At 45.2% G+C, this 24282-nt stretch overlaps 1 protein-coding gene across 6 annotated transcripts in view; it reads left to right on the top strand.

The window, feature by feature from the left end:
- LOC137545825 (retinol dehydrogenase 16-like) overlaps nucleotides 1–24282 on the top strand; it is a 76057-nt gene extending 51775 nt beyond the window's left edge. For all 6 annotated transcript variants that reach the window (XM_068267502.1, XM_068267500.1, XM_068267496.1 and 3 more), the window contains exons 2-5: nucleotides 5609–5935; nucleotides 17438–17696; nucleotides 19487–19650; nucleotides 22673–24282. In XM_068267502.1, coding sequence (XP_068123603.1) covers nucleotides 5617–5935; nucleotides 17438–17696; nucleotides 19487–19650; nucleotides 22673–22887 — 957 coding nt within the window. In that variant the 5' untranslated portion in view covers nucleotides 5609–5616 and the 3' untranslated portion in view covers nucleotides 22888–24282. The remainder of the gene's footprint in view (nucleotides 1–5608; nucleotides 5936–17437; nucleotides 17697–19486; nucleotides 19651–22672) is intronic.

Consider the following 24282-nt stretch of genomic DNA (forward strand, 5'->3'; position numbering starts at 1 on the left):
CCCTAGGCTATGACCTCTTTGGCCTAGGGGCCCGAAACTCACCAGTCATGTTCCCCCTAAGGGTCCCTACAATGCTAGAAAATTTGCCACTGCTGAGTAATTGCCCTTTGAAAAGATGTGAGATTTTGGAACTGTAAATAGGAGGCCCAATGAAAGCCTATGGGGGATTTTACCAAATTTGGAGCCTTGTAACTCTGGTTTGCAGAGATGTAGGGAACCCATCTTTGGAGCCCAAGTCTAACAATATGTCTTCTACCTGCATGAGACATTTCGTGAGATTCAGACGTTGCTAACGGCCATTGCTGCGATTTATGTACGTCAGACTCGCCACCATTGAAATTGCCCAATAAACAGGTTTTGTGACCCTAGGCTATGACCTCTTCGGCCTAGGACTGCATTGAACGCGACCCACGCATTGTGCGCATTCTGGACAACACCAATTACTGGGTTTATACCCTTCTGGATCCACGGTACAAACACAATGTTCCAAAACTGCTTGAAGAAAGAGCCAGACAGGTCAAAATGGAAGAATACCAGCAGGCCCTTGTGGAGACTTTAGAGAGGAGATTGACATCCTCCCCCTCCTCTAGCCAGTTGTACGCCGACAGACTGACTTCCGCAAACCCAGGACGACCAGGAGGGCAGCAAACAACACAAGCCGCAGCTAGTGCCCAAAAGGGAATGGTATCGGCAGTGTCCTTGGAGTGGGAACATTTTCTGACACCCATGCAGCAGCACACAGAACAGCAAGCGTGCAGATCCACCTCCAACACCGATCGCCTGGAGAAGATGGTCAAGGACTACATGTCAGATGGCGTAGCTGTGTTGAACAATCCATCTGCACCCTTCAACTATTGGGTATCGAAGCTAGACACCTGGCACAAACTGGCAATGTACGCAATAGAGGTGCTGGCTTGCCCGGCAGCCAGCGTTATGTCGGAACGCTGTTTCAGTGCTGCCGGAGGCATCGTCACAGATCGGCGGCGTATCCGCCTCTCCACAGAAAATGCAGACCGTCTGACTCAAATTAAAATGAATCAATCCTGGATTGGAAACGACTACGCAACACTCCCGGACCCCAACCAAGTAACATGAACAATGAACATCTGTGATGGGTTAGCGTTTCCGGTCCCTGTTTATTGAACCTCTCATCTGTATTACATTTATGACTGCATGGCGACAAAATGCAAATTGCTATCCGCACGCTTCTTGTCCTCATGCAAGGCCTGGGTTGTTGTGTCTCAAAGCGTGGCCTTCTCCTCCTGCGCCACCCTCCTCTTGTTCCATCACGTGTGCTGCTGCTGGGTTAGCGTTACCGGTCCCTTTTCCTGGAACCTCTTATATGTATTACATTTATGACTGCATGCCGACAAAAAGCATGTTACCTGTGCAAAGAAAACAGACATTTCCCGCATTTAAAAGACAGTTTTCCCTTTGAAACTTTAAAATCGATTTTCTCAAAAACTATAAGCTCTTTTTGCTAAATTTTTTTTTCCTCTTGTACCCACTCCCAAGGTGCACATACCCTGTAAATTTGGGGTATGTAGCATGTAAGGAGGCTTTACAAAGCACAAAAGTTCGGGTCCCCATTGACTTCCATTATGTTCGGAGTTCGGGTCGAACACCCGAACATCGCGGCCATGTTCGGCCTGTTCGGCCCGAACCCGAACATCTAGATGTTCGCCCAACACTAGAAATGAGGTGCATATTATTACCTTCAAAAAAGATAAGTAAACCTAACTAAATGAGTAATTTTACCCTATACATTTATTTCCTAGTACTCTATAATGTTACAAGTGAGAGCATTCCTTAAAGGTCCCAAGAGAATGTCTTTTAGCACATAGACTCTGGGAAGGAAACCTGCTTCCTTTATATATTCCCCTCCTGCCTTATTATGTTCTTTTAAAAAAAAAATATACAATTTTAATGTCCTAAAATGACCCATTTTCTCTATTATCTCAGCTACAATACTTCACTGTTTGTCTGGCTCACAATAGAACATTAGGTGCAGAGTATCAGGAAGATAGAATAGCATTTGGCATCAGGGATAGTTATGTTTTTTTTTTTGTTGGTAGTAGAAATCGGAAGGAGGGTGATGGGGAGTGAGGGGTTATTAGTGCCTTGCCTCTACATGTTTCCCCTAAAGTAAGACATCCCCTGTGAATAAGCCCTAGCAGGAATTCCTAGCATGCTTGAAATATAAGACATCACCTGAATCTAAGCCCTAGGAGCAGCCCACATGACACCAGTAAGTCACGCTCATTACAAAGCCTAGATACAGGAGAGCAGCAGTATAATGTGAGTTATACAGTCCTGTATATGTGTGTCAGGCAGTTTGTGTTTTTGTTGGAGCCAGCCCTCCTGATCTGTCGTAAAGTGATAAGCATCGGCAGCTCTTCACCTCTTCCCAGGACACATAGCTTATCCTAGCTCTGGGGAGCCTGCCAGAGTTCTCTGCCTACAAGAAATAGACTCTTACCCATATGATCAGCAGAATCAATTTCTTGTAAGTGAGAGCCAATATCTGCAAACCACAGGCTCTGTGTATGCTGCTTGTGTTTCAGCATGGCATGCAGTATATACATATTGTATAGGAAAACTACCAGTGTTTCCCCAAAAATAAGACATCCCCTGAAAATAAGCCCTAGCACATCTTTTGGAGCAAAAATTAATATAAGAATATAAGACAGTGTCTTCTTTTCAGGGAAACACGGTAGGTCTGGGGTTGACATTATTGTCAACTAAGCTACAGCCAAACTCATGGGTAGCTTGTACCAAAAATACACATTGCCAAGCTATCAGAAACAAAATGACCAGTGAATAAATTACCCTTGAACTTTCCTGCAGTAAAACCTTATCTCAAGCTGCCTCTCAGTGTTTCTTGGCAGTTTAAGTGCTTCAGAAAACCAAACTGTATTCGACTCTACAGGTGCCAACCACATTTGCTCCAGCTGCCTGGCTATCACTAGACGTTCATTTTAAAAGGGCCCATGGTAAAAAGGGCTCCAGAAGTAGCTGCTCGTAGAATATCAGTAACATTACTGGCATTCTACTAGTTAATTTCAATAGTAAAATATCAGTAATCTTTAGCAACATTTTACTATAACCTAACCTACGCTTATACTAACACTAGCTTCCCTCTCAACATGATGGTGTGCAACTGTAAACAGGCTCGTACTGAGCCGCCGAAGTGCCGATGGTCCCATCGGTGGGCCCCGGCCGCCCCGCCTCCTGGGGGCCCCAGTGCTGAAAAGGAGGGGGGCTAAGCGCAGGAAGGGGGGAAAGTGGGCACAGAGCAGCGGGGGGGGGGGGGGGGAAGCCTCCCCCCCTCACCAAGGGACCCCCCCTTCCGCGCTCCCCCCTCCAGAATTGCAGTCAGCCAGCGGCAGCAGCGGGGAATAGTTTACCGTCCGAGATCAATAGCTCTGTGTGCCTCTGGTCTGGTCTTCTGCACTGACTGTCCAATCACGCTCTTGCAGTACTTCTTGTGAGAGCATGATTGGACATTGCAGTGCAGGAGACCGGACTAGCAGCGGCACGCAGAGCTCACTGATTCTCTCGGATGGTAAGTGATTCCTGCACTCGCTGCTGCCGCTGCTGGCTACAATTTTGGACAGGGGGAGCACAGAAGGAGGGGCTCTAGCTGAGGGAGGGGGGAGGCTTCCCGCTCTTCCCACTACTCTGTGCCCGCTGCCCCCCCTTCCTGCCTCGGGGACTACTGAGACACCTGCCATCTGCTGCCAATTTTTTTGCATTTTGTGGGGGGATATCTGCTCCCAATCTGATTGCATTTTGTGGGGGTATCTGCTGCCACTCTTATTGCATTTTTTGGGGGGTATCTGCTGCCAATCTGATTGCATTTTGTGGGGGTATCTGCTGCTAACCTGATTGCATTTTGTTAGGATATCTGCTGCCAATCTGATTGCATTTAGTGGGGATATCTGCTGCCAATCATATTGCATTTTGTGGGGGTATCTGCTCCAATCTTATTGCATTTTGTGGGGGTATCTGCTGCCAACCTGATTGCATTTTGTTAGGATATCTGCTGCCAATCTGATTGCATTTAGTGGGGATATCTGCTGCCAATCGTATTGCATTTTGTGGGGGTATCTGCTCCAATCTTATTGCATTTTGTGGGGGTATCTGCTGCCAACCTGATTGCATTTTGTTAGGATATCTGCTGCCAATCTGATCGCATTTAGTGGGGATATCTGCTGCCAATCTGATTGCATTTTGTGGAGGTATCTGCTGCCAACCTGATTGCATTTTGTGGGGGTATCTGCCACCAATATGATTGCATTTAGTGGGGGTATTTGCAGCCAATCTGATTGCATTTTGTCGGAAAATCTGCTGCCATGTGACTACTTGATGAATTATCATGAGGCATGTAACTACTAGAATATTTTATCTAAAATGTATCTGGTCGGACCTAATCTCTGTGAATAACACCGCTACTTATTTTGTGCTTTGTTTTGATTTTTTTTAAGTTTGTCCATGACTCATCATGACCACGCCGATGTTCCAGTGTGTGGTGACACCCATTTATTTTTGCTGCGGCGTGCTATGCGCGCCGCATGTGGACATATCCCTATTGGAGACTGTCCACAGAAGTGCTCACAATCTATTCCCTACCATAAAATCATGCAAAATACATGTGTATGTGAGCCCAAAATGGGGGGTGGGGGGGAGGAGGAGGAGAGGGGATCGGGGGGGGGGGGGGAGGAGAGGGGATCGGGGGGGGGGTGGAGGAAGAGGAGAGGGGGCGGGCCCCAGGCTAAAACTTCCTTGGTGGGCCCTTAGTGTCCCAGTCCGACCCTGACTGTAAAGCATCCCACCCATGCCTAACACCTCAATAATATAAAGCCACAAATAGTAGCTATTAGTGGTAATTTTGGCACCGGATGACTATAGCGGCAGTGCTTCTACCTGTTTTGAACTCTAGAGCCTCTGCAATCTTATAAACAAATTCTAACCTGCACAAAACCCTGCCAGCATACTGTATCTGTCAATGTTAAGTCCTCTCATTGGGTAGCACGATGGTGTCTTGGTTAGCGCTCTCGCCTTGCAACGCTGGGTCCCTGGTTCGAATCCCAGCCAGGTCAACATCTGCAAGTAGTTTGTATGTTCTCCCCGTGTTTGTGTGGGTTTCCTCCAGGCACTCCGGTTTTCTCCCACATCCCAAAAACATACAGATAAGTTAATTGGCTTCCTCTAAATTGGCCCTAGACTACGATACATATACTACACTATACATACATAGACATATGACTATAGTAGGGACTAGATTGTGAGCTCCTCTGAGGGACAGTTAAGTGACAAAACAATCTACTCTGTACAGCGCTGCGTAATATATCGGTGCTATATAAATACTTAAAAATAAAATAAAACATTTGTTCTTTTAAATAGACGCAACAATATTCGATAGTCCTTCATGCACAAATTTATTATATAACATAATTGTGTCTGCACATTGTACATTTTATTGCTTTTATTTTTTCAATAATTAATTGTTTTGGCTTTAGTTACAGTGGCTCCTTTGCTACAGTTATGTGGTATTTCCTTTAACAAATGTGGTTTTTGTTCTTTTCCTTGTTATGGTGCTCTTCAGATCCCATCATGTGGCTCCCTCTGGTGGTATTGCTGATGATAATAATCCTATTCCTATTGAGAAGACACAGACTGAGCTTGGTGCTGGACAATCTTTCAGAAAAATATGTACTTATAACAGGATGCGATTCGGGATTTGGGAAACAGCTTGCGAAGCAGCTGGACAGACGTGAAATGAGGGTTCTGGCCACTTGCTTCACACAGAAAGGACTGGAAGATCTTAAGAAGGAAAGCTCCAGACGACTGCAAGCAGTGATTCTTGATATTTCTGATAGCAAGAGTGTCAACGCTGTTGCTAAGTGGGTCTCTGACGCTGTTGGTAACAATGGTCAGTTTAGCAATAGTACAATGTAAAGCACACAAATCTCCTTATTGTTTGTGACCAAAAGAATGTCTCTAACTTTTGCTGCCATTGCTAAGGGACAAGTGTACGTGTACTTCTATATATTCAGTGTCATCTGCATGTAATTTCTACAGGTCACAGTGCTGTATAGGAGGTCTTTAGGCTCTGTTCCCACTTAAAGAGGAACTTCAGCCTAAACACACATACTGTCATTAAGTTACATTAGTTATGTTAATTAAAATAGATCAGAAATATAATCTCTTACCCACCCTCTTTTAAAAGAACAGGCAAATGTTTGATTTCATGAGGGCAGCCATCTTTTTGGTTGAAAGGAGGTGACAGTGAGCATGAGACACAGTTCCAACTGTCCTGTGTGCTGATCACCCCTCCCAGTTGATAGGCAATGTGAACAACAACATAGGAAATCCCATCATGCTTTGCATAGCATCAGGGGAAAAAAGCCTGGGCAGTTTTCTTTGATGGGTGGAGCTTAGCTAAAAATGCAGCTAAAAATGATGCTTTGGTAAGAAAAACAAAGTTCTGATGCTGTGAAACTGTTAAAGAAACACCAAGCCTTTTCAGTTCTGCTGAGTAGATTTTTAGTCCGGAGTTTCACTTTAAGAGGATGCAAAATGGACATGGTAAGCGTTTCATCCATTTTGCATCTGCTCTGCGCTGTCTGCCCGCTGTCTGAAGTGATCACTGCTCACGTGTCCTGTTGTCGAATCACTGCCGCTCGGTCCCTCTATATTCAGCACGGAGGCCAGCAGGAGCATGGGGCTCACCATAGGCTGCATTAAGCCAAATCCCCCTAGCAACATGGAGAATTTTCATTGGTCCACCATGAACCAATGAGAATTCTCCTGTTCCTCTCTGTTACTGAGGATTCCCATTGGTCTTTTGCAGCCCAATGGGGATCCCCATGCTTCTTACCTGTGTACAGGGAGCAATCGGCGGAGGGACGTAGCCTGGGGCAGATGCAGACGCATTCGCCTGCTTGGGATTATCGCGGACTGAAAAGAAGTGCGATCCGCAATCCCATGGGTCCATTGCAGAGTGACAAGTGTGAACAGCTCCTGTTTATAAAATAGGAGCCGACGAGCCGTTCACTATCCATTTAGCGATGAAAAATGTCTGTTCTCCTCTAGTGGGAACACAGCTTTACTCACCTGCACTATGGATAACTATTTCTGTGATGAGGGTTTCACTGATTTTTTTTTCCACCATACTGCTGTGTGAAAGCAGATAGCAGAGATAGTAAGGGGATCATAAATTCTGGTGACAACACTAGATGGACAGATTTGAGGAGCAGCCTTATGATAGGGCACAGATTTCTCTGGTTATTAGAGTTGCTTGTAATGGGTCATTTCGTTTTTTGCCAATTTTTGCAATTATGATTCTGATCATAATTACAATTTCATGGGTAATAATGATTTAGCGTAATGTTTGCATAACTGCGCTGATGTCTGTGGGCCTGAGATGAGAAAACACACATTTCTGCACAAATGTATTGAAGTTGGGAAAGTTAGAATTTCATTAAATTGCAAGTCATTGCGAAATAACACATCCTAGTTATATTTACATATAACATTCATTTAGAAATAGTTTGACATTTCCCATTATGATTTCACTGCGAAATTGCTACTATATGAAATTCAAGATCATCACTACTGGTTTTCAAGTACAGCCTTTGGTCTTGCTAAATGTCAAAGAGACTCTATAAAGTAGTCCTGTACACTAGATCAGCATTTACACTTCACTTTTATTTCTCCCAAGGCTCCGATTTTTCCTAAAGTCATTAAAACTTGGGCATGGATCAGGACTGATGCAGACCTGGAGCAGATGTCCCGATCATGCAAAAACATAATTTTGCCTTCCTAAAACAGAAGGTATTTCCGATTATTCAGGTTGGAGTGAGCTCTGAGGTGTCCCACAATGCATCACTGCCAAATGTACAAATCATCTCTTTGATGTTACAATCCGAAACAGTCTGTATGTAATGCATGTTGGATTATTGTGGCTCTGTAACATTAACACGCTAACACATCATTGTATTCCAGCGGTTCTGGAAAACATGCAGTTTACAAAAGCAAAATAAGAAAAAACAATATACATCATGCAGAACATTTCCAAATTTTGTGACACAAAACTCAGATCAGTTAAGTCTTTTAGGAGAGTTGTCCAAAACACAGCCCAGGCTACAACCTAAGGGAGAAGGGGGCACTTGTGGGTAGTGTTGGGCGAACATCTAGATGTTCGGGTTCAGGCCGAACAGGCCGAACATGGCCGCGATGTTTGGGTGTTCGACCCGAACTCCGAACATAATGGAAGTCAATGGGGACCCGAACTTTTGTGGTTTGTAAAGCCTCCTTACATGCTACATACCCCACATTTACAGGGTATGTGCACCTTGGGAGTGGGTACAAGAGGAAAAAAAAATTTAGCAAAAAGAGCTTATAGTTTTTGAGAAAATCGATTTTAAAGTTTCAAAGGGAAAACTGTCTTTTAAATGCGGGAAATGTCTGTTTTCTTTGCACAGGTAACATGCTTTTTGTCGGCATGCAGTCATAAATGTAATACATATAAGAGGTTCCAGGAAAAGGGACCGGTAATGCTAACCCAGCAGCAGCACACGTGATGGAACAGGAGGAGGGTGGCGCAGGAGGAGAAGGCCACGCTTTGAGACACAACAACCCAGGCCTTGCATGAGGACAAGAAGCGTGCGGATAGCATGCTTTGTACCACCATGCAGTCATAAATGTAATAAAGATAAGTGGTTCAATAAACAGGGACCACGCGGCAACGCTAACCCAGCAGCAGCACACGTGATGGAACAGGAGGAGGCGCAGGAGGAGAAGGCCACGCTTTGTGAGACACAACAACCCAGGCCTTGCATGAGGACAAAAAGCGTGCGGATAGCATGCTTTGTACCGCCATGTAGTCATAAATGTAATAAAGATAAGAGGTTCAATAAACAGGGACCACGCGGCAACGCTAACCCAGCAGCAGCAGCACACGTGATGGAACAGGAGGAGGCGCAGGAGGAGAAGGCCACGCTTTGTGAGACACAACAACCCAGGCCTTGCATGAGGACAAAAAGCGTGCGGATAGCATGGTTTGTACCGCCATGTAGTCATAAATGTAATAAAGATAAGAGGTTCCATAAACAGGGACCGGCAACGGTAACCCAGCAGCAGCAGCAGCAGCAGCAGCACACGTGATGGAACAGGAGGAGGCGCAGGAGGAGAAGGCCACGCTTTGTGAGACACAACAACCCAGGCCTTGCATGAGGACAAAAAGCGTGCGGATAGCATGCTTTGTACCGCCATGTAGTCATAAATGTAATAAAGATAAGAGGTTCCATAAACAGGGACCGGCAACGGTAACCCAGCAGCAGCAGCAGCAGCAGCAGCACACGTGATGGAACAGGAGGAGGCGCAGGAGGAGAAGGCCACGCTTTGTGAGACACAACAACCCAGGCCTTGCATGAGGACAAAAAGCGTGCGGATAGCATGCTTTGTACCGCCATGTAGTCATAAATGTAATAAAGATAAGAGGTTCCATAAACAGGGACCGGCAACGGTAACCCAGCAGCAGCAGCAGCAGCAGCACACGTGATGGAACAGGAGGAGGCGCAGGAGGAGAAGGCCACGCTTTGTGAGACACAACAACCCAGGCCTTGCATGAGGACAAAAAGCGTGCGGATATAGCAGCAATGCTTTTTGCCGCCATGCAGTCATAAATGTAATACAGATGAGAGGTTCAATAAACAGGGACCGGAAACGCTAAACCATCCCAGATGTTCATCGGTCATGTTACTTGGTTGGGGTCCAGGAGTGTTGCGTAGTCGTTTCCAATCCAGGATTGATTCATTTTAATTTGAGTCAGACGGTCTGCATTTTCTGTGGAGAGGCGGATACGCCGATCTGTGATGATGCCTCCGGCAGCACTGAAACAGCGTTCCGACATAACGCTGGCTGCCGGGCAAGCAAGCTATTGCGTACATTGCCAGTTCGTGCCAGGTGTCTAGCTTCATGCCCGGTTTCAGGTCCAGCGGTGCCAGCCACAAATCCGTCTGTTCCTTTATTCCCCTCCAAATTTCCTCCCCTGTGTGCTGCTTATCCCCAAGGCAGATCAGCTTCAGCAACGCTTGCTGACGCATGCCAACAGCTGTGCTGCACTGCTTCCACGATCCTACTGCTGCTGGTGCTGGGTTAGCATTTCCGGATGAGGTACAGCTTTGAGATGCGTTGGAGGAGAAGGAGTCAGAGAGGTAGGTGCTGCTGTTGTTATCCAGCTGTTTGCGGCGTGGGCAACACCCGCGCCGTAGCAGGTGAGGAATCGCTGCCAGGCTCCACAAGGTTCACCCAGTGCGCGGTAAGGGAGATGTATCGACCCTGGCCGAACGCACTCGTCCAGGTGTCAGTGGTGAGGTGAACCTTGCAGGCAACGGCATTCTTCAAGCTTCGGGTTATTTAGCTGACCACGTGCTCATGCAACTCAGGCACTGCAGAGCGCGCAAAGTGGTAGCGGCTGGGAACCACGTAACGTGGGATGGCCACTGACATCATGCCCTTGAAGCTGTTTGTCTCCACCACTCGATATGGCAGCATTTCGCAGGCCAGAAGCTTGGCTATGCTGGCTGGCTGTTACTGCCACGGCCCGGGGGTCATTTGCTGGCAATTTCCTCTTGTGCTCAAACATCTCAGAGACAGACAACTCAACCGTAGCGCTGCACACCGAAGGGCTGTTGGTTGTTGTGTTTGATGAACACTGGGAGACCTCAAGAGCACTAGTCCGGAAAGTGACAGTGTCAGCATCGTCTGATGTTTGTGAATGTTGTGAACCACGCAATGGCTGGGCTACTGCTGCTGCTGAGGCGGGTCTGGTGGTGAGTCTGGTGAACCCAAGGGAGGCAGTGTTGCTGGTGGTACCCTGTCCTGCCGCGTTTGCCCACAGAGTGGGATGTTTGGATAGAATGTGGCGGCTCATGCTGGTGGTGGAGAGGTTGTTAATACTTTTCCCCCTGCTCAGGCGGGTCTTGCACACCTTGCAAATCGCCATGGTAACATCCTCAGTGCAGTCTTCAAAGAAAGCCCAGACTTTAACTGGCTGAGGACTCGGACCTCGTGCGTGATGTGCTGGTGCTGCTTAACCCACTGCTGGACGCTTGAGAGGTCATCCAAGTAATTATCTGGTCCTGTTCTTTTGGATCTGTGAGGGTTGTTGTCCTGGACAACATGGGCAGTATTGAGTGGGTTTTCTTGGGTGCTCCCCTGTGGCCTGTACGTGAACCGTCAGGGGAAACACCTCTTCCCTTGCCCCTCCCTCTTTCACCGGATTTCTTCCTCATTTCACTTATCCTTAAAGTACACGCTGACTGGCAGCAGTACAGTGGCAGTACAGAAATGCTATACAGTGGTGGGTGAGCGGTGTACCACTATTGTCAGCAGTGACACAGAGCACAATGCTATACAGTGGCGGGTGAGCGGTGTACTACTGTTCCCAGCAGACACAGAGTGGAAGTAAACACAATGCTATATAGTGTGGCTGAGCCGTGTACACAGAGTGGCATTAAACACAATGCTATATAGTCTGCTATATAGTCACCCCGAACAGGGTGATGTTCTGCAGAACCCGAACAGTGGCAAACACTGTTCGCCCAACACTACTGGGAGGGAACGCAGATTTTAGTACCTAAACACACGATACAACATGTTTTCCGGGGTCGGACTCTGAGGCACATACAGATGGTCCCGATCATCATCCTCATCATACAACTCTTCTCCTGAGTCTGACCCACCCACCACCTCTGCCACCCCAACATCCCCAGACACAGACCCCTCATCGTCCTCAACATTAACTTGGGATGCTGGCCTGAGCCAGACCTCCTCCTCCACATCAGGCCCCATCATCTCCTCAATGGCAGCCCTCATTAATCGCTCTGGCGACGGACTGATGGACACAACGTTCTCCTCCGGGGAGGGCTGCTGCTGACCACTGGCTGCTGGGGTGGATGTTATAGCTTGCGTGGGGCGTTGGCTGTTGCTGTTGTTGGGAGTGCTGCTCACAGCGGAGGTCTCTGGGGAACTCATGTTGAGCTCATATAGTGGTTGACGGTGAGTGGAGTATTACTGATCCCAGCAATATACACACTGACTGGCAGAGTACGCAATGCTATATAGTGTGGCTGAGCGGTGTACACAGAGTGGCAGTAAACACAATGCTATATAGTCTGGCTGAGCGAGCGGTGTACTACTGTTCCCAGCAGAATCAGAGTGGCAGTAAACAATGGTATATAGTCTGGCTGAGCGGTGTACACAGAGTGTCAGTAAACAATGGTATATAGTCTGGCTGAGCGGTGTACACACAATGCTATATAGTCTGCTATATAGTGTCAGTAAACAATGGTATATAGTCTGGCTGAGCGAGCGGTGTACTACTGTTCCCAGCAGAATCAGAGTGGCAGTAAACAATGGTATATAGTCTGGCTGAGCGGTGTACACAGAGTTTCAGTAAACAATGGTATATAGTCTGGCTGAGCGGTGTACACAGAGTGTCAGTAAACAATGGTATATAGTCTGGCTGAGCGGTGTACACAGAGTGGCAGTAAACACAATGCTATATAGTCTGGCTGAGCGAGCGGTGTACTACTGTTCCCAGCAGAATCAGAGTGGCAGTAAACAATGGTATATAGTCTGGCTGAGCGGTGTACACAGAGTGTCAGTAAACAATGGTATATAGTCTGGCTGAGCGGTGTACACAGAGTGTCAGTAAACAATGGTATATAGTCTGGCTGAGCGGTGTACACAGAGTGGCAGTAAACACAATGCTATATACTCTGGCTGAGCGAGCGGTGTACTACTGTTCCCAGCAGACACAGAACAGTAAACAGAATGCTATATAGTGTGGCTGAGCGAGCGGTGTACCACTATTCCCAGCAGACACAGAACAGTAAACAGAATGCTATATAGTGTGGCTGAGCGAGCGGTGTACCACTATTCCCAGCAGACACAGAACAGTAAACAGAATGCTATATAGTGTGGCTGAGCGAGCGGTGTACCACTATTCCCAGCAGACACAGAACAGTGAACAGAATGCTATATAGTGTGGCTGAGCGAGCGGTGTACCACTATTCCCAGCAGACACAGAACAGTGAACAGAATGCTATATAGTGTGGCTGAGCGAGCGGTGTACCACTATTCCCAGCAGACACAGAACAGTGAACAGAATGCTATATAGTGTGGCTGAGCGAGCGGTGTACCACTATTCCCAGCAGACACAGAACAGTAAACAGAATGCTATATAGTGTGGCTGAGCGAGCGGTGTACCACTATTCCCAGCAGACACAGAACAGTGAACAGAATGCTATATAGTGTGGCTGAGCGAGCGGTGTACCACTATTCCCAGCAGACACAGAACAGTGAACAGAATGCTATATAGTGTGGCTGAGCGAGCGGTGTACCACTATTCCCAGCAGACACAGAACAGTAAACAGAATGCTATATAGTGTGGCTGAGCGAGCGGTGTACCACTATTCCCAGCAGACACAGAACAGTAAACAGAATGCTATATAGTGTGGCTGAGCGAGCGGTGTACCACTATTCCAAGCAGACACAGAACAGTGAACAGAATGCTATATAGTGTGGCTGAGCGAGCGGTGTACCACTATTCCCAGCAGACACAGAGTGGCAGTAAACAGAATGCTATATAGTGTGGCTGAGCGAGGTACACAGAGTGGCAGTAAACAGAATGCTATATAGTGTGGCTGAGCAAGCGGTGTACTACTATTCCCAGCAGACACAGAGTGGCAGTAAACAGAATGCTATATAGTGTGGCTGAGCGAGGTACACAGAGTGGCAGTAAACAGAATGCTATATAGTGTGGCTGAGCAAGCGGTGTACTACTGTTCCCAGCAGTGACACAATGACAGGGGGGACCCTGGCTAGCGTGGCTGGAGCGCGAACTACCCTGCCTGCCTACCCAAAGCTAAACCCACAGACAAATGGCGGAGATATGACGTGGTTCGGGTATTTATTTACCCGAACCACGTGACCGTTCGGCCAATCAGAGCGCGTTCGGGTCCGAACCACGTGACCCGTTCGGCCAATCACAGCGCTAGCCGAACGTTCGGGGAACGTTCGGCCATGCGCTCTTAGTTCGGCCATATGGCCGAACGGTTTGGCCGAGCACCGTCAGGTGTTCGGCCGAACTCGAACATCACCCGAACAGGGTGATGTTCTGCAGAACCCGAACAGTGGCGAACACTGTTCGCCCAACACTACTTGTGGGGTGGAGTATGTGGAGGGAGTTCAAGAGGTTGACAGCTGAGGGTAAGAAAGCGTTCCTGTGCCTAACGGTCCTGGTGGAGATGGCTCGTACCTATGCTATATGCTCAGTGATGCTTTAGTAAATCAAACACCATGGCTCTGAAATAAAATATTGTAAGTCAGGAAAGATAGTGTAGACAAAATCTTGTGCCTTCACCTCCCCACATTTTTGCTAGTGCAAACTTTTGCAGTTAAAGGAGTTATCAAGCTTTTTAAATGAAAATAAGTGCTACTTATCCCAGGCTTCGTCCAGCCCCAATCTCCCAGCATGTCCCTCGCCGCAGGGCCGCCGTAAGCCGTTCGCCACCGCTGCCTACCGGTCCCCGACGATGATGTCAGCTGGTACCTGCGCCTGCGCGAGCGGCGCTGTCAATCACCGCCACGTGGATCGGCGTGTACTGTAGTTCTGGAGGTCGGCCTGATAACTCCTTAAGGCCTCTTGCACACTGCAAGCGATTCAGATTCAGATTCCGCTTTTTAATCAGTTTTTACTTCCGATTCTGATACAGATTTGCAGTTTGCTCCCTGCACACTGCAAATCGGAATCTGAATCGCATGTAAAAACAGATTAAAAAGCGGAATCTGAATCGGAATCGCGTGCAGTGTGCAAGAGGCCTTAAGGTCCTATTTCAGGCATAAATACTGTTGACTTTGGAGGTCTAATAATGTGTAATATTAAACAATTTATAATGTGGCAGGAAGTGATGGACTCCTTTTTACAGCAGTAAGAGTTAAACAGACTTGGGGCCTCCATCACAGTTTTTATAGCAAAACCACAGTCAAAATCCCAGTAATGGTGCAATTTTTACAAACAATTGTATTTTTGATAAGATCATTCAGATCACAGGAAAATATTGTATTTAATCGATCCACAGCATTAAAGAATCACAATGCAGAAACCAGTAACAATCGTATCTATAAAAGTATCTGCTATGCCAATTGACTAGTTCTTTTAAGAAATCATCGGTAATGTGGTCAATTAGCATAGATTGGGCCTACCAGTTTCTCTATTTCCATACAACACGATCGGAATTATCTGATTGAAACTACAATCATTCACTAAAAATTGTACTATTAATGGGCACCTAAAGCCTTCCCCCGGAGGCAGTAGATTTGCTGCACCATTATAAAGTTATACATGTTTTTCTGGTGTGTGCACTGCTTGTTTCTATTTATCTATAAGCTCATTGAATAACTAATTTCAAATAATTTACTTGTAAAATATCTGTTTAGCAGCCCAGACACTGCCAAGTAGTGATGCTTGAATACCCCCCAATCATGAATTCGAGAAAATCCGGCCACGGCAGAACCGAAATCCGGTTATTCTGTGATCGTGATCCAGATTTGAATCGGAGCTTCAAATTCGAGTCGGATTTTAGCTGTGATTACAGGCAGCACGGTGGTGTAGTGGTTTGCGCTCTCGCCTTGCAGCGCTGGGTCCCCGGTCGATTGCCAGCCAGGTCAACATCTGCAAGGAGTTTATAGGTTCTCCCCATGTCTGTGTGGGTTTCCTCCGGGCACTCCAGTTTTCTCCCACATCCCCAAAACATACAGATAAGTTAATTGGCTTCCCTCTAAAATTGGCCCTAGACTATGATACATGCACTACACAATATAGACATATGACTGTGGCAGGGACTAGATTGTGAGCCCCTCAGAGGGACAGTTAAGTGACAAGACAATATACTCTGTACAGCGCTGCGGAAGATGTCGGCGCTATTTAAATAATAAATAATAATGTAGAATCCGTGATCACGGATTTGACTTTAACGTTAATAACAAAGCCCCCATATATGCTACAATCACCAAAATGGTAGATTAATGGTGCATGGATTATAAAGATGATCAGTGGCTACAATGTAAAACAATTTTTTTCAAAAAGAACTTATAGTTTTTGAGAAAATCAATTTGAAAGTTTCAAATGAAAAAGTATTCATGATTAAAAACCCGCCAAAACCCGCCTACTTTAGAGGTTAATAGCAAAGCCCCCTTACATGATATAAACACCTAAGTTGCCAGATATGTTAAGTAGAACAGTGAAAACAAGAGGAAAACATTTTTTTCAAAAAGATCTTATGTTTTCAGAAAATCGATTTTAAAATTTCAAAGGAAAAAAGTATACCGTATATTCCGGCATATAAGACGACTGGGCTTATAAGACGACCCCCCCAACCATTCCAGTTAAAATATAGAGTTTGGCATATACTTGCCGTATAAGACTAGCCCTCTTCCAACGCACACCAAATAAAAATCATATACTGGTGCTGTACTGTATGTGGTACCCAGTATATAACAGTATATAGTCGACTGACTGGTTGGATCAGTGAACTCTCCCTAAGCTGATTGGTCAGCTCTCCCTGTTTATCAGAGCGGTATGGAAGAATAGATTGCGCTGTGCCCATAAAACACACCTCTTTCACCCTTGTGGCCCACAGATCTGAGAGGCAGAGAAGGAGGTAAATAGAATACCTATTTACCTCCTTCTCTGCCTCTCAGATCTCGCGCATGTGCGCCTGCGTCGCTTCACTACAGTCCTCAGCAGCGAGAGCCAGGTGATACGCCCTAACAGCATAGGGCGTATCACCTGGCATCAATAACACCCGGTGTATAAGATGACCCCTGACTTTTCAGAAGATTTTCAAGGGTTAAAAAGTAGTCTTATACGCCAGAATATACAGTACATGTAAATGCGGTAAATACATTAACTGTTATTTACCGCATTTAAATGTATACTATTTTCCTTTGAAACTTAAAAATCTGATCACGAATTTGGAATCAGACCTCCTGATCAGGAAAAACAGCTTGTGATCACGGATTACCCATGATCACGAGGCCGTGGAGAGCAACACTACTGCCAACTTCCTGAATCATTGACTGTCTGTGCTATAAACTACAATAGATTCAGACTGTGCCTTACCCCTTGCAGAATAAACACTTGAAATAATGCAAATATGGCATCAGAAAACAGCCCCACTCATAGAGATTAAAAATGGCTCTGGTTCCCCCTTTACTTTTGGTCATATGATTTTATTTTCGAGAATATAAAGAAAGAAAGTTTGTTGCACTGCTCAAACCTCATTTGACATTTTAGCATTTATGATGTGTATGTTATTTACTTACCTGTATTTGTTAATGTATTTCTTTGACTCTCTTACAGGTCTTTGGGGCTTAGTGAACAATGCTGGCACTGGCATGCCTGGTGCACCCAATGAATGGCTGTCAAAAAAAGATTTTGAAAGAGTGATCAATGTAAATCTTCTTGGTCATGTCGATGTAACACTCAGTCTCTTGCCCTTAGTAAGGAAATGCAAAGGGCGCATTGTGAATGTGTCCAGTATAGGAGGCAGAGTGAGCATCTGTGGAGGAGGATATTGTATTTCTAAATTTGGAATTGAAGCATTTTCAGACAGTTTGAGGTAAGAGGGAAGATTATGCTAACACCTTTAAAAACTGTTAATTCTTGTTACTAATGAGGAGATTTGACACCAATTTCTACAAAGACCCACCTCCTCATATAGACCAATGGAATCACGGATGGGGGTGGTGGTGCAGGGGGGATTTAGTTGGGAGAGGCATAGGGGGGCGTCCTGCACCAGGTATCACCAGGAGAGGGAGTGACATTAAGCTCCAGGCTAAGGGAGAGTGGAGTAAGGCTGTGTAAATATACACCCTTTTACTACCTTATTTAGCCTGATGAGGTTGAAGGTTCATGGGGTAAGGGAGGGGAATTTTTATGAGTTTCCGCACTGGTTGACACAAACCCTAGTGACACCTCTGATTAAGACAAAAGGCAATTGGTTCATAAAATTTATATATTTCATAAATTATCCAGCAATACTTGTTTTCCATCTGAACTATACGGAGAGGTAATTCATAATACGAACAGATAAATGAGCATATTCACAATTTATCAACTTTTGTGAAAATGGCCCATTAAGCCTCATACACAGGTGCATGGTAATTTTACCGGCGGTCCTAATGCCAGGGGAGCACCGCCCATTACTTGGCAAAACTACTAGGTTTTTGGGCATCAGGCCCATTGAGAAATAAATCTTTCAGTAAGCCTGTAATTTAAAAAAAATAGATACTTACCTCGGGAGGGGAAAGCCTTGGGATCCTAATTTAGCCATGTGGGTGCTTGGTGCAAGTACTGGGTGTTTGCTATAGTGGGGGTTACTGGTTAAGTGTAATATGGGTGCTGAATATTGGTGAGATTGCTGTGGTGCAGGGGGTGGGAGGTCACGGAGGATGTTGCTATGGATGGCATAGTTGCTGCTGGGGGAGGTAGAGGTCATTGTGGGTGCTGGAGAACGGGGAGGTTGCTGTGGGTGCTGCAGGGGACAGAAAGGCGCCTGTTGAGGGAGGGAAAGGGGAGGAGGCATAGTTCAGTGTGGGTGCTGGGGGAAATGGCTATGGCTGCTGTGGGTGAAAGAGGTTAGAGTGGGTGCTGGGGTAGACAGGATCACTGCAGGAGCTGGGGAGGGGGGGAGAGGTCACTGTGAGTGCTGGGGGAGGGAGAGGTCACTGTGAGTGCTGGGGGAGGGTCATAGTAGTTCGGCTGTTAGGGAGACACCATCTTACTTGCTCCAACACAGCTGATAGAATAGCCACACTAGGATTCCTGTCTGGGCCCCTTCACTTCAAAGTGGCTGAGGCGGGGCTTCCTGTGGGTGGGCGTGGCTTAACAGGTCGGGGGTGGGGCTTATTTTGCATGGTTAGAGGGGCCTTTTTTGAAGATTGTAAAAAGGGGGGTGCCTGGGCACCCAGAGCACCGCCCTTTGCACGTGCCTGCTATGTATGCCCTTTTATTATTATTATTTAGTATGTATAGAGCACCAACATCTTCCACAGCGCTGTACAGAGAATTTATTGTCTTGTCACTAGCTGTCCCTCAGAGGAGCTCACAATCTAATCTTTACCATAGTCGTTGGGGAGAACCTATAAACTCCTTGCAGATGTTGACCTGGCTGGCAATCGACCGGGGACCCAGCGCTGCAAGGCGAGAGCGCAAACCACTACGCCACCGTGCTGCCCATGAATGTTTTTCCCAATGAAATATTTAAGGACATGACAAAGTTTTTGTTTTTTTGTCTGAGGACACCAATGTAGCTTTTGCAATAGCCCTACAATGAAGTTGTTGGTACCAAACATGAATGTGTTCTTTTTCTATACATAAAATATCTGTAATGTATATCTTTACTTACAGGCACGAGCTTAAACCTTTTGGAGTAAAGGTTTCCATTATAGAGCCGGGCTACTTTAAGACTGGACTGAATGATATAGAACAGATGAAAAACATTCTAAGAAACATTTGGAACAAAATCCATGCAGAAGTTCGATATAGTTATGGAGAGAAATATTTCCAAGATTGTAAGCAACAATACATTTTGTAAATTAATTCCATTAGCTTAGCACTATACAATTTCAAAACGTCAAGTGTTGGTGTACTTGTATGACTCATTTTAGCAAAATACTGTCTTTGATCTGTTTCATTGCTTGAAATGACTCATAAGACTTATAAGAGCTCCAGAGGGATGATGATAAGCAGTGGAGACAAATCTGATTGGATGCAAGGGAAATCTACTAGCAGTGTGGAACAGTTTTCATCCCTCATTTAACCACTTCACATCTAGTTACCATTTTCCCCTCATTGGCCAGAGCAGTTTTGACAATAACTTTATCACTACTTATTATTTATTTATTATTTATTTATTTATTTATTGTATTTATAAAGCGCCAACATATTACGCAGCGCTGGACAATAAATAGGGATACATACAATATTTAGGGGTGACATACAGCAAAATGACAATACCTGAATACAAGAAAGACCAGATCATGCAGCACAGTATGAGTACCAGGTAATGCTTAGTCAGTCACTGGAGGGGAGCATGCAGATTAGGCGAGTTATGCTGGGAATACACGGTTCGTTTTTGCCTTCGTTTAAACCTTCGTTTCGATTGTGCCTTTTGTCCTTTTCGATCCCGAAATAATCAGTCATACGGTTAATATCACCACCCACGGTTTAGTTTTTTTTTCCGATTCTGATGGTTTCGTTTTTCCAATGATCGAAGGCTGCAAAGAAACGAAACGAAAATCCCTTTTTACAGGGACGGACTAGCAAAAACGAATGTATAATCGATCTGAACAGCCATCAAGCCTACCAATGGCTCGATTAGATGGATAAAGAGAGATAATATCAAACATGTTCGATCACTAGTCGTTCGTTTTTGGGGTCTATTAATCGAAACTATAATGAGATTATGACTATTTTCACATACGTTTTCAACACTCGATTCGTTTACCGAACGAATCGAAGGTTTAAACGAAGGCAAAAACGAACCGTGTATTCCCAGCATAAGGTTCACTCAGATTCATAGCCTAGATGGTCCTTTGGGTTCACAGTAATGGAGGTGCATGATCAGGTTGGACACAAAAGGAGGAGGATACTTATTAAACCTAAGTGAGTATTTCTTCCTAAGGATAGTTTTATTTTCAATGCATTTTAATGGGAAAAGCAAGTAAAAAAAAAAAACATGAAAAATACATTATTTCTCAGTTTTCACTCATAATTGTTTTAAGATAAGAAGTGCTACTGTAGATAAATGGCACGATGTGTGGTGATATTTAAAATAAAGGTGTATTTTTCACCTAAGAAGGAGAAGAAGAGGTTATAAGGGGGAAGGTATGATTGGTCATTTTATGACACAGGTGTCATTATATGCATTTGATAATTGCAATTTTGGGTGTTACAACAGGGAATACTGCTATTTTTAGCGCCCTTATACAGGAAGTCCATTGTGCGATTGACAGAATTGTGAAGAATGAAGATACCACAGATATGTGCTGAATCCACAAAACATTAACCCACAGGTGTCAAACACACGCCCCTCAGGCCGAATGCGGCCTCCTTGCCATTTTATGTGGCCCGTGAGAGATTCCAAAGTGCATGTTCGTAAGCGGTAAAAGAAAGACAGCACACCAGTGACAGTCTTTCTGACTGACTGTTTACCTGCTCCAGCAGTATGCTCTGTGTTTCCATACTTCCTCCTCTCAATCATGTAACATTTTACAGGAACCAGAGCTATGCTACATAGAGCGTGTGGCTGTCAGGAATATCAGAGGAGACTCGAAACAGTACTGAAGCAGATAAATAAACTGCTCCACTGGGCTAATCTGCCGAAGGGGAGGAGCAGGCCACACACAGTCAATATAACTACACCACTTACTTTAAGACTGTTCTATAAATGTTACATGTTAACTACTACCAGCAGTCTCTCCCCCCTTAAGAACCAGAGACTGCTGGTACGGTAAAATGGAGCTTACCGACAAAACGCTGCAGTGATGCGCTGCTCCCACCTGTCACGCCGCTCTGTCCCCACCGCAGTGTCCTCTGTCTGCTGTCCCTATGAAGGTAGAGCTGTGCAAGCAGGTCAGGAGCCGCTTTCATTGGCTCCTGACGCTGTCAATCAATGTAAGCCAATAGGAATGGCTTATAGTGATGACAGGGTCAGGAGCCAATGAAATCAGCTCCTGACCGGCTCACACATCTCTGCCGTCATATAGACCGCAGGGAAAGTAATCTGCGGCCGGACCGTTGGGCGATGAGTGTTGAACTCTACGTCCTATCAGATCCACACAGCCACAAGCAGGACACAGATTTCAATTGCATCGGTCCAGAAACGGTTAATAATTTGGCCTGCGACTTAGACAATGTTGTACATTTTGGCCACTTACATGATTGAGTTTGTCATCCATGCATTAAAGAAAACCTGAAATGAAAATTAAAAGTCAAAATAAACATATTGAGGAGTAAAGATATATATGTGACAGTTCCATTGTGGAATGGAATAACCTCTGGCAGCTATCTTTGGTTTTTTCTTGTGAAGCGCTTGATACATCCTTTTCAAAATAAACATACACAAGTCATACTTACCTCCTGTGTAGTCTACTCCTCTATCTCTCTTTCCTCTCCTGCGTCCTGTTTGTCCCCTGTGATCAATGGAATTCTCCGTCCTCCATTTTGAAAATGGCCATTACACCATAACAGCTTTCTGGTCAGCACACAGTTAAACTGTAACATCGCCCACTTGAGCCATAGGGAAACATGGGCACATCAGTTCTCCTCTCAGCTGTAACTGACAGCAACTGATATATTTCAGTTCTGACAAAATGTTGTCAGAACTGGAAGGGATTATTGTCAGAAGAAAATGGTGAGCTTTTGAGAGGAACTGATGGCAAGGTAACTATGTAATGTTAATTTGAAGTTACCTCATGTGTTTATTTTAAATAATTTTACTCAGTACAGGTTCCCTTTAAATTAGCAGCTGTTTCTAGTTGCATAATAGGCTGAGTAAAACAGTAATTGGTGTTTTTTTTTTTTTTTTTACAGATGAGTCTGAGATGGAGAAGGCTTTTAAATCTCTCTGTAATGCAGATCTAACTCCTGTCACAGATTGCATGGAGCATGCCTTGACTGCTGTTCATCCCCAAACTCGCTACTCAGCAGGCTGGGATGCCAAACTTTTCTATATTCCGCTCTCCTACATGCCAACTGCACTGGCTGACTTCCTGCTTACTCTCACGGCTCCCAGTCCAGATCATTAATGGACTTAAATGGAGCATATTTGTGGCATGGCTGATTATTTTCACAGGATCAATCAATTCAGTATGTTTTTTTTTATTATTGTTGACATGAATGCCGAGAAGTCTGATATGTATGTGTAGAGGCCTGTTTATAAAATGAAAAGTATGTACAGCTTTGGAGACTTTCTGTAGTGCGCTAAAGCACACATACTGTAGATGGCGCATGGCAGTTAGAAGTGCAGTCATCATCCACTCGCCAAAGTTTATTCCTCCCAAAACCTCTCTCCATGAATATGCAAGCTTAGGTCATCCAGATGTGCGAGTTCATTCCTGCATAGAAGGGAGGGAAGGGGATCAAGCAGATATTTCCAGTGGCAGGTTATTTTGGAGTACAATATAATGATCATCTTTGAAATTCCAACTTGTTTCCACTCAATAAGAATTAAAGTAGCAGGGACAGCCATACTATTCCAGGAAAAACAACAACACATATATAAGTAGATACATTCTTGTTCTACTTGCATAACAAGTATGCATTGTATTGTACTGTATGTATTGTTCTGTCCACGTGTTGGTTTCAGTGAATTTTAAATAGTAAATAAAGAGAAAAGTGGTCCAGGCATTTTCCATCTTCACTGCCTCTGACTGAAGCCAATCTTGATATAATTTCCTCCCTTAGGCCTGCTACCCACTAGGAATCGATGCAGCGCTTTAAAGTCGCCGCAGCACTGTGTGCAGTGATTCCTAGGGCGTTTGGGATTTCCCGACGCTTGGAAGCGCTGTACAGTAAACAGTAAACTGTACAGCACTTTTGATTTGCAATTCATTTTTTTAAATAAAACTTTATTATACTTAACAAGCATCCTTCTTCTGTCTGTAGCCCCGCCCCCTAAATCGGTCATAGGTGCTTTTCTAGGACCAATCAAAAAAGCCTCCTTGCACGCCTGCCCCGCTGCACAGCTCTCCTTCGGTAAGCGCCTCACTTATACACTCTCCTTTGGCGTCCAGCCCTGTCCACACTTTGGTTCTGCACTACTTTCTTGGTCCTCGCATTGGGCTGCTAACGCTGCTTACTTTTCCACCTGACTGTGGTCTCCACACTGGGCTGCCCATGCTGTTAACACTTTCACCCACTGGTTATTTTCTGTGGAGCTACATTGTGTCTCCTCTTTCACTGTGGTCACCCTGTTATCATAGGGTGATTCTTTGCACTTCCAGACCCATATCACCCACCACTTCGCTATTCTCACATTGTCTGCTACCGATGTATATAGCTGTGTTATCATGATTTATTATGTGTTCACTTATGTACGCAGCAGCACTTACAGTGCACTTTGAGGGCATTATTACATTGTGCAATTGTTCTTAATTGGTTTTATCATTGATATGGTTTAATAAAGGCTGTTTTGTACTTGA

The sequence above is a fragment of the Hyperolius riggenbachi genome, chromosome 2 (assembly GCF_040937935.1).
Source record: "Hyperolius riggenbachi isolate aHypRig1 chromosome 2, aHypRig1.pri, whole genome shotgun sequence".
NCBI lineage: Eukaryota > Metazoa > Chordata > Amphibia > Anura > Hyperoliidae > Hyperolius > Hyperolius riggenbachi.